Raw genomic sequence first — 9,927 nt, 5'->3', positions numbered from 1 at the left:
TCCTCACGTCCCATCTGAAAGGTTTTTGCATAGACCAGCTGTGTGCTTCTGTCCTCGAGTCACCTGCAGGCTGGAACTGAGCTGCCTTTTGGCCTGTGTCTTTGGAAATCCTTAACTAGCCGTGGGATAATTTTAACAAGATTAGGAACACTTTGAGGTGGCTGGACTAACTGGTTCGAGCTTCTTGTGCACAAAGCTTTAACTACCAATATGTTTTTATTACTGATCAGAATAACATCAGTAATTAGAAGTATCACTACAGTCAGCCACAGAAAATTACAGAAATTGTGACTTTTAAGCTTCTTGCCTAAATCAATTGACACTGGGGAAGGACTCCCACTGGGCTGAGGGCTTTAAGTGGGCTTTGGTTTAGATTATGCTCCCTCTATACAGTGCTATCTTGACCTGTCAGTGGGAAAATCCAACTGACTTGAGGAGGAGCAAGGGTAAGTCCCCACTGAAAATGCCACCCGTAGTCTTCTTTTTATCTTCAAACAACACACATAAGCTCAGGGAGACTATTTCAAACGAAAGAAAGTTTTAACGTACAAACACTAAAAGTAGCTCCACAGTTTCAGTGGATTGCCTTTTCAACTCGTTGTTCTTTTTATGTCTTGGCTCTTTTATTTTAGAAGTTTTTGCACAAAACAAATGGACCAGACTTTATTTCTGTGCTACAGAGTAAGAGGCATAATTCCTCTGTATGTAAAATCAATTGGAATTTTCTCAGTGCTGTTGAAAGGGGTAAAATTGGGCTCTTGTGTGTCTAATACTTGCCCTGTTAAGAGCCATGGCAAAACAGCTACTGAATTTAATGGAACCTAGATTTACCTTTAATTTCCTTGATCCTTTACTTGCATTGCAAGAATGATCTATCTGCCCTATTACATTTGCCCTTTCTTGAACAGGATCAATCACCTGTTCATGTCCAGATGTTGCCCTGTATCCAAAGCTCTGTATATATAATTTCAGTCATCTCCCCATTTGCAGTGGTATAATGCCACCCTACCTAATAAAAGTACATGGTTCAGTTCTCAGCAGAATCAGAAAAACCATTTCCATTGAGATCCCAGCAGTGTGAACTGGACACTGATCCATGACTGTGAGCCTTCCTCCCTGGTTCCTCTGCTCTTCAGCCTTGAATTCCTGCAGCCTGGCAGGAATCCTCCCAGCTTTTTTTTTCCAAAGCTTTCAAAACAAAACCGATAAAGTGATATTCCTCCCTGCAGCTCTTCAAGGTTCTTTAGGCAGAGCAACCAATCACCAAATGAAAAAACAAAACAAAACAAAAAAAACCCACACACATCTGAGACAATGTTTTGCAAACAGAGGCCACTGGAGCAATATTGTGAGCAAGATAGGAGCTGCCAAGCCAGAATAGGTAAGTGGTGCCTCTGGTCCTGTATAATTCTGTGGATTACAGATCACATTTCCTTGTCAGGTATGATTTCCACATATTTTCCTCCAAATAACTATCTGAAATACTGGAACTAGCTACGTACAAGAGTTATTTTTGTGCTTGTGGAAGTGAAGGGTAGCCACAGCTCTGGCCTCAACAAGAAGGAGCCTCCGTTGAGATTCACAACTGACTTGCTGTTCATCACAGGTCTAGCAGAGTGGCAGGGATCAAGATGATGCCACTGGAGCTCTTGAAGGGGACATACAGACCCAAAGGCATTCTGTAACTGTATGGCTCCTTGTATTTTGCAGCTTCTAGCTCCTGGGAAGGAACACATTATTCTTATTCCAGACTGACATAACTTGAATTAAATTACTCAATAAGATTTCTGTCTGCTCCAATTCCCTTACTTAGCTATATTATAGAGAGAAAAAATACGTCTACTTGTTCCTCTAAATGGAGTGGAGGGTTCCGCATTTATGTATGTTGGTTGCTTGGTGCCATCTTCCCAAAAAACTTGCTAAAGTTTACCAGTAGCAACACTATCAATCCGTACGTGTGAGACTCCTGAGTCAATGAAACTCTGTCTCTTCCAAATTCCACTGACTTCCCTCACTACATGTCGTTCAGGATGGGGTATCACATTTATAATGTGCATCATTATTATGTTAATGTGTATGTTATGTTGATAGATTTTTAAGTAAACAAATGTTTCAACCCTGAAATGCTGCCATTTCTGTTTCAAAGGCATTATTTCTCATTTCAAATGGTAGTTAAGCTGCATGCTTTCCTTTTTCTTTTCTTGTTGCAACCCTTCCATTCTGAAATCAAAGATGTCAAGACTTCTCCTGAAGGAATTTTCCTAACAGAATTGTGTCCCAAATACTAATAGCATTAGTATCGTCCAAACTGGGTAATTGGCAATCCCAAAAGAACTGATAGGATCTGTTGCTTATATATTACTAGCTCAAGGCTATGTAATGGCCAGTACTAATTGATTTTCTTTCCAGCCATACAAACATAAATCATAGTTAATAATTCTCTCAAGTAATTTCTAAGATAGTAAGCGTCTATAGTACGCATGCTGCCACCGCAAGTAATACCTTTGATACGCTTTCTTCCGAGGACAGACAGAAAAACATCGTTCTTCATCCTGCCATTAAGCACAGATTGGAGATTTAAGCACTTTAAGCCCGAGCTCAGACTATGGCGGTACATGATGTATAGCAGAAGGGGCTATGGATACGTGAGTTCCATAGAAAAAGCAGACACTATTAAAATATAATGATCAAAATGCAGCCTCCCTGGCTCCCACTGCACTCAGCTGCACTTACCAAGTCGTACAGTGCAGTAACAGCTACCTCACAAAGCTTTGTCTAGAAAGTGTGGCAGAACAGCTGTAAAGTGCCAGGACTTCTGGAGCTGGTTAATTGGACCTTTAAAGTGTATTAAATGTCTATTGAAATGCAAGCCATAATAGCTCCCATGAGGAAAAGGGCTATAACGGCATTACGGATATATTATTTATGGATATAAGCTTACAGATGTATTAAATGTATAAACGAAATCTCTGTATAAACATATTATATAAACATATGATGAAAAACTTTTTACAAAAGCATGAATTAGTATGTGAAAAAGAGCAACACGGATGAGCACAAGATGTAAATGTCTGAGAGCTTGTTTCGCACAGAGACTTTCAGTAAGAAAAGGTCAAAGCCTTTTGTTTGAAGAACAGCCTGCAACATCTCCAGATAGGATGTAAACAGCATAGCAGCCACAATGAGACACTCTAACTCCTCATGTAAACAAATGATGTTAGTTAACAATTGTTCAGAGACTGATACGAACTGAAACAGCAACCCACGTCTTTCAGATCGGTTGAGCTGTGCTGGGTGCCCATCCCAGTAGGAAAAGCAAGGAAATGTGGCACCAGCCCAGTTCCCCTCTCTGGGAGCTGCTGGCAGTCACTGGAGAGATTCTGACATTGCTCTGCTCCGTGCCCAGAGCCCCCTGGCCTCTTTTCTGCCACCAGATGCTGACACGGGACGCCTTGCCTCTCACAGCTAGGGTTGGGTCCTTTCGGACCAATGAACCAAACCACGCATCAAACAGCATCCCCGTGGGTGTAATTACCACTCCACGTGGAGTCAGCACGTTTCTCTATACTGACCTCCTTGTGTATTTAAATGGAAGTGTTGCTGGCGACTGAGTCATGTGGACCAAAGCCTGAATAAACCTAGAATATGTAGTCTCAGATTGGAGCAGTGTCCAGCAAAGCTGTTATTTGTGTAACTACAGAGGTGTATTGCCTCCCACAACCTTTTTTTTGGTTTTGGTCTGCTCTTTCTTGACTCAGGCAATGCTAGTGGGAGTTTCTCCAAGGGCAAGAAATGAGCCAGTACTGGTTAAGTTAAACATCTGCCTGTTTCAGGTGGTGTCTATTTTAAGATATATGCTATGTCAAATATATGCTACTTTTATATTAATAACACACCACACTGCATACACACACACAGATATGTGAAAATGTAAAGCTATTTCATGGATATTCATAGTGAGGCAAGTCAGGAAGGCGGCTGTTACTACTGCATAAGCAGTGTGTGGGCTGTCGCATCAGTCCCCATTCCCATGAAATCGGCACCTTTCATAAACATTCACATGACCCTTCACAAATACTATGGCAGCAAAGATTTTCAAGTGGACAGGCCTGGCCTGCTCAAACTGGTGGAATCAGAGTGAGGATGAGGCTGAAGATCGTCTCCCATTCAGGTCCCTTGCCCTGAGATGGCTGCTAAATTGCATCGCACTTCCCAACGAGGTAAGAAATCCCTGGAAGAAATCCAGGGGACAGAACCCCTACCCTCTGCTTTCAAGAGGAGTCTGGTCAGGCCCCAAGTCAACCCAGGGGAAAAGTAGTTTCGTGTACTTTTAACCTTGAAACTTCCTTCTGCTTTTGGACATCAGGGTACAGCAGTTCGGCTGGGTGAAGACGCAGACCATAAACAACGTTCCCTGCTTCCATATTTACTTAGGAATGCTATACTTGGCAGCACACATTTCCAGTAGCGGAAGGCTGACTTCCTGATGTCAATATGATATTTGGCAGTTAGCACATACTCCCCAAAGTAAACCATGGCACAGCTTGAACACAGTCTGTGAGGGTCTACAATGTTCAGAAATACTGGCTAAGCTCTTATTTTTTTGACAAATCATGCACCAAAATGTGCAATACAGAAGAGAGAAGGCTTAGACACAACCCAAGCAAATAGTGGGCTGTTGTTCCAAAACCACTGACAGTAACTACTGGGATGCTTTCTTTGCATACAAATGAATTGCAATAATCCCTGAATGAAGACAAGCTTTTTACTATTTTGTGAAATAAATATTTTCCTTGTATAACATTGCCCAGCGGATTAAAAAGCAAATAAAGTACAAGCCTGTGCCTACATTATCTAAAGCTGCAGGATCCCAGGAACCCCTGTTTTGTACAGCTTCACGTGTACGGAGCATCATTAAGAAATGTCAAGGCCATATTTTACTCTACTCCCTTCATACACATAAGAGAAGAAGAATTTTAGTCACAAAAACATCTCCCTATTATACACACAAAATATGCAGCTTCCCTGGGAAAATCATGAATTCTAATTTGTTTTTGAAGGAAGTAATTTTTTTTCCTGGCAGATCTGATAAAAACAACAGCCCATGATTATCTAATCTGAAGGTCATGTCACACTCAAATAACTGGAGTATCTACACAGTAGTAGATGGAAATTCTGCTGTCACCACCCATCATGACAACTGTCGGCAAAATAAAAGCAATACCACTGCCTGCCTTCCTGGTACATCCCAAATTGTCTGGATGGTAAAAATAATTCTCAAGAACAAACAAACAAATATCTGTGAAATGCAGCTATGCCAATAAATTTTCAGACAGGACAGAAACAGAAGTTAAGAGGAAAAGAAGCTTTAGTAATAACTAAATCTTTGCAATTGTAGTAATTGAGCTATGCCCCATTTAAGAAAGCAAGAAGCAAAGGTGGTTTAGCTCTGGAAAACAAATAACTTGTTCTGTCAGCAGATGTGTTAACGAAGTTTGGTCTTCCAAGGATTTCAGTCTTTCCCCACTTCCTTTTCCATCTTCCATGATCTTACCTGGCAATACTTTTATTTCCTCTGCTCCAGTCCCTGCCCTGTGCACCTCCACCACGCCACATCTCTCTTACCTTCATGACATCTGCCTGGGCACATCTTTTCTGCTTACCTTCAGAGTGCGTGCACTGGCTGGGCAGCAGAGAAGGCAAGGTATGGGGTCCACTATGCTGATTTCTCTCCCGAAGGACACTATTTGGAGGTCTCTGTCCTCTACTGAGCCATCTATTTTCATGATTTTTTTCATCTTTTTTCATCTGGTCTTTGGCTCATTGCCAGGTATGGTTGAAGAGACTCGGTGAATTCAGAAGCAGCTGAGTGAAGAGGGACAAAAGCCAAGTGTGAGGTGGGATGGTGTAATTCTGCCCTTCTGAAGAGACTCAGAAGCTACCTACACTCATGGTGCCAGGAGTGGAAACCACCTCCAGGATTTACTGGAGTGTCCCCTGCCTCATCCCTGCCCGCGGCTGGTGGCCCTCCACACCTCAGGGTGCTGACAAATTTTAATAATTTTGGCAAATTGAGGACATCCCTGTCAGCGAGAGGTGGTGCCTGCAGCCAGCTGTTGACAGGGAGGAGGAGAGACAGGAGTGTGGGGCAAGGACATGTTGCTGCTACCTACGTGTACACCGACGGAGAAGAAGGGGACTGAATTTTCTCCCAGTCCAGGTGCAGAAGCTCAGGACTTACTGGACACCTCGGTGGCAGGACGCATGGCAGGGCGGTCCTATGAGATGGTCCCAGAGATGTCCACCTCTGCTGGAAGCAGCACACCACCACCGTGCTTGTTCCTCTTCCACTTCCCAATGACAGATCCCTGCTTTTTCACGGCCAGCTTGCAAAGGGGGCTCAAAACCCGCAGCTGGAGCTGGGTGCGAGGATGGATGCAGCCCTGTCTAGGGGAATAAGAGCAGGCATTAAACCAGCGTTTGGCCTGGTGGCTACCAAACACAGGGTGTGATTTCTCCTCTCTGTAGCTCACGGAGAAGAGGTGGGCAGAAGACGGCTGCCGATTCCCCCTGGCCACACCAGGTGGCACCAGCGTGTAGTGAAGGTGGCAGCCGTGCTGCATCTGCTCGCAGAGCACCGGGCTGAGCCACCAGGCCTTCCTGCAGAAGGTAACATGCCAAAAATGAAGGCACGGTGCCTGTTGGTACCTTAAAATGCTGCCTGGTTTCATGCTGCCTCCTCCCTGGCGATGCGCAGGGAGCTGAAGCCAGCAGCTAGCTGTGGCTACTGCTCTCTGATTTCAGGTTTCGTTTTCAGCTGTTGCTGAGAGTGATTAGCTACCCCTTAGTTAACGAACCGTCCTAACATTACTAACTTGCTGCAGAAGGAAAGGGAAGGCTGGATTCACTCAAATCTCTTCAGAGCAAACCTAAACTGTGTGCAATTGTTAATTAAAGCACCTCATCTAATTTAACTATTTGGGGGGAAAAAAAATCAAAAGCAAATGAGAGAGAGAAGAGTTTCCCCTTTGTGTTGCCCTACTGACCTGTGCAGTCATAGGTGTGTCTTCATCTTTTGCATTTTTGTTGGTTTAAACACATTATTTCCCCAGACCTTTTGTGTTTGCACTTGCGAACCTGGCAAGGAAATGGAAGGAAAAGTTCTAGTAATTAATGGCTATGTAAAAAGCTTTTGTTTGCCACACAGCAGCACTGGTATGGTTTTTGTGTGAGGGCTCAGTATGAGCTAGGTTCAGCAGAAGACTCTGAAGTGTACTTGAAGGACAGTTTTCTTTGTATTACAGCAACAACTGGGTGGGAAGCAAAGAGAGGCAGAAAATTCTACAAAGGTAGAAAATTGATTAAAACATGGCTGGATTCTCACTGAGATCCACCTCTCGGGACCCTGACCTGAACAAGGTGCCCCTGAACAGGGACCTACTAAGAAAAGGGGAGGGGTTGCTTGCTACTAGGTAAGGACCTAAGTGACTTATTCTCAGCTGAACACTGCTGTTGTGCCCCAGACCTCTTTGTTGATCAAGCCTTGTGTACTTGATATCAAAGAGCAGTGGTTTACATTTGGGCATTATGTTTAAACACAAAGGGCTCCACATTTTTTTACAGTCTTTCTATCTAAATTACATCACGTCCTGCTGAAATTCAAACAGATATACTCAATATGCAAAATAGCTTTAGTCTAATTAAAAGCACTGGAGCTAGATTACCTGGCATGCCATATTGGTATCCAAAGATGATTTTATCCTGTGTGTTATTATGAGTTAGAGAGTGGCTTATGGGAGGACAACAGCATCTTCAGGACACAAATGCAAGGCAGAAAGAAAATTGTGATCTAATAATATGCAATGCATTCTAGTAGTAATAAATATTACAGGCTTTGTGAATTCTTATTTAATTGTAACATCCCTTTCGGATCCCGACCACAACATTGCTATCGGAGTGATGTCCCATTCAGAATTCAAGACTCTCTGCTATAGACAGTGATGTTTTGTCTTTTCTGAAATGAGCGAGAGGTGGTTTTGCACAGAACCAGCCAGTATAGGAACGGTTATCAAAGGTTTACTGTAGTCACTGTAGAAACTCTTCCAGTGCTCATGATAATGGATTGTCAGATATAAGGCAGCATGCAAATGGAGAGGATAAGAGAAGTGATTTAAATAAAGCACTGCAGAACAAAACTCTCGAAAATATTTTTGGTTCTAGGAAAAGTGAAAAACAAAACAAAACAGAATAGACCAAGGCAACTGCTGCAGAGCTAATAAAGTATTTCTAGTTCTACTCATATGTCACTTGATTGTAAGAAATTAAATGGTACTTTCCAAGGACTCCCATATAGCTAAAGTGATAATTCTAGTACTAGAAGCAATCTAGAAGCAATGTATATCACAGTAATATGCTTGGTCTCCCTTCATAGTTTTTCATGCAAAAGCACAGTCTGTCATGTGCATTAATGCCTGAATTCACAGGAATATTTTTTTTATTAGTGCATTGTGTATATTATTTTTGTTTGTACATAACTGAAAGGGGAAAAATCCATTGGCTTCTTGATTATTTTGATGAAAAGAAGTGAAATCCCATTTAAAGTACTGTAAACGTTTAAAGTGTAATGCAAGAAAGGGGTATGAATTTTACCAACATATAATCAGTTGCAGCTGATAATGCTAATGCTAGCTTTAGTAACCATCAGCATGTCTCCACATGAATGATAAACAAGAATGAGTATTTGCCTCCAGCTAATTCTTAGTTCCTACCCAGTGAAATAGATAGTTGGTCACAGATATGTCATTGTTTGATCACAGAAGTCTGTAACAAATCTTTCAAATATCTTTCCTTATCTTCTCAAAGAAATTTCAGAATATTTGACATCCCATTCTGTCTGCTTTGTGTGCATGTTCCCACAGCCTTGTTAACTTTGCATCCTTCTCTTGGATGGTCTTCATTATGCTCCTTTTATTAGATATTATATTTTACATTAGATAAAGATTATGCAATTGCAGTTTCTAAATAATTCAAAATGCAGAAGATGGAATGATAAAAAACCTTTACAGTGATGGAACACAACCAAAATTTCTTTCAAAACTCTCTTTAAGGATTTTATAGCACGGGTCAGACAAACAAGACTGGCTAGTCTCATACATGCTGAAGTTCACGGTAATGGCTTGACTGAGGTAAATGCAACAAAAAGTTAATGACAAATCACTTCCTCAAATATACTCTTGCTTTGGAAAAAAAGAAAACAACACCTCATAATGAAGCAGGAAAACTAGTAAAGTGTTTTTGTTTTTGTTTTTGTTTTCCAGTGAAACTCTTCCTATCTAATTATGGAAAAACAAAGTTGCCTTAAGAGTTGTTTCCTTATTTATTTCTTTAAAAAAAAAAAAAAAAAAAAAAAAAGATAGGACATCAAAACAGTTTTTAAGAGTTCAGTAGTGTTTGTATTAATAATATTGTGCAATGTATATAATGCGTATGCACTCATCCTTGAATCAAGAAATGGTCTGACGTTCTATAGGAAATCATAAACTAGTTTTCTATGTTTTTAGAGATTTCCCTGCTTATACAATATAACAAATCTTTTAACCTACTTCAGCATACCTGAATAGATCACAGAAATCTTCAAAATACTGATTCTTTGAGAGTTGTCATCTCCAACTGTTTGTGTAAAGAGCACCACAAACTGGTTTCAGTGAGCAGAGGTACCTGAAACATATTCAAATTAATAACCCTCATATTCAGTAATGCACTTAAGATGGCTGTCTTCAGATGTATATTAGAAAAGTGTCTTTTTTTCTTTTTTTCTTTTTTTTTTTTTTAAGAAAAATTACATATAAATTTACATGAAATGAGAGTTTCTTTAAAATGTCCCTTAGTATGCAGACACTATTAGCTCTTACATTTCATGTACTTGTC

The 9,927-nt window shown here is 41.1% G+C and overlaps 1 protein-coding gene across 1 annotated transcript in view; it reads right to left on the bottom strand.

Moving 5' to 3' along the window:
• EMCN (endomucin) overlaps positions 1-9,927 on the bottom strand; it is a 75,823-nt gene that overhangs the window by 63,068 nt on the left and 2,828 nt on the right. Inside the window, exons 3-5 of the mRNA XM_035324054.1 lie at positions 9,613-9,717; positions 7,047-7,137; positions 5,664-5,865 (exon numbers count right to left, since the gene is read on the bottom strand). Of these exons, the coding sequence (XP_035179945.1) occupies positions 5,664-5,808 (145 nt within the window). The 5' untranslated portion in view covers positions 5,809-5,865; positions 7,047-7,137; positions 9,613-9,717. The remainder of the gene's footprint in view (positions 1-5,663; positions 5,866-7,046; positions 7,138-9,612; positions 9,718-9,927) is intronic.

Source organism: Oxyura jamaicensis, chromosome 4 (genome assembly GCF_011077185.1).
Source record: "Oxyura jamaicensis isolate SHBP4307 breed ruddy duck chromosome 4, BPBGC_Ojam_1.0, whole genome shotgun sequence".
NCBI classification, from domain to species: domain Eukaryota; kingdom Metazoa; phylum Chordata; class Aves; order Anseriformes; family Anatidae; genus Oxyura; species Oxyura jamaicensis.
Note: the sequence above shows the minus strand (reverse complement) of the source record. Positions and strands in the feature narration are given on the sequence as shown.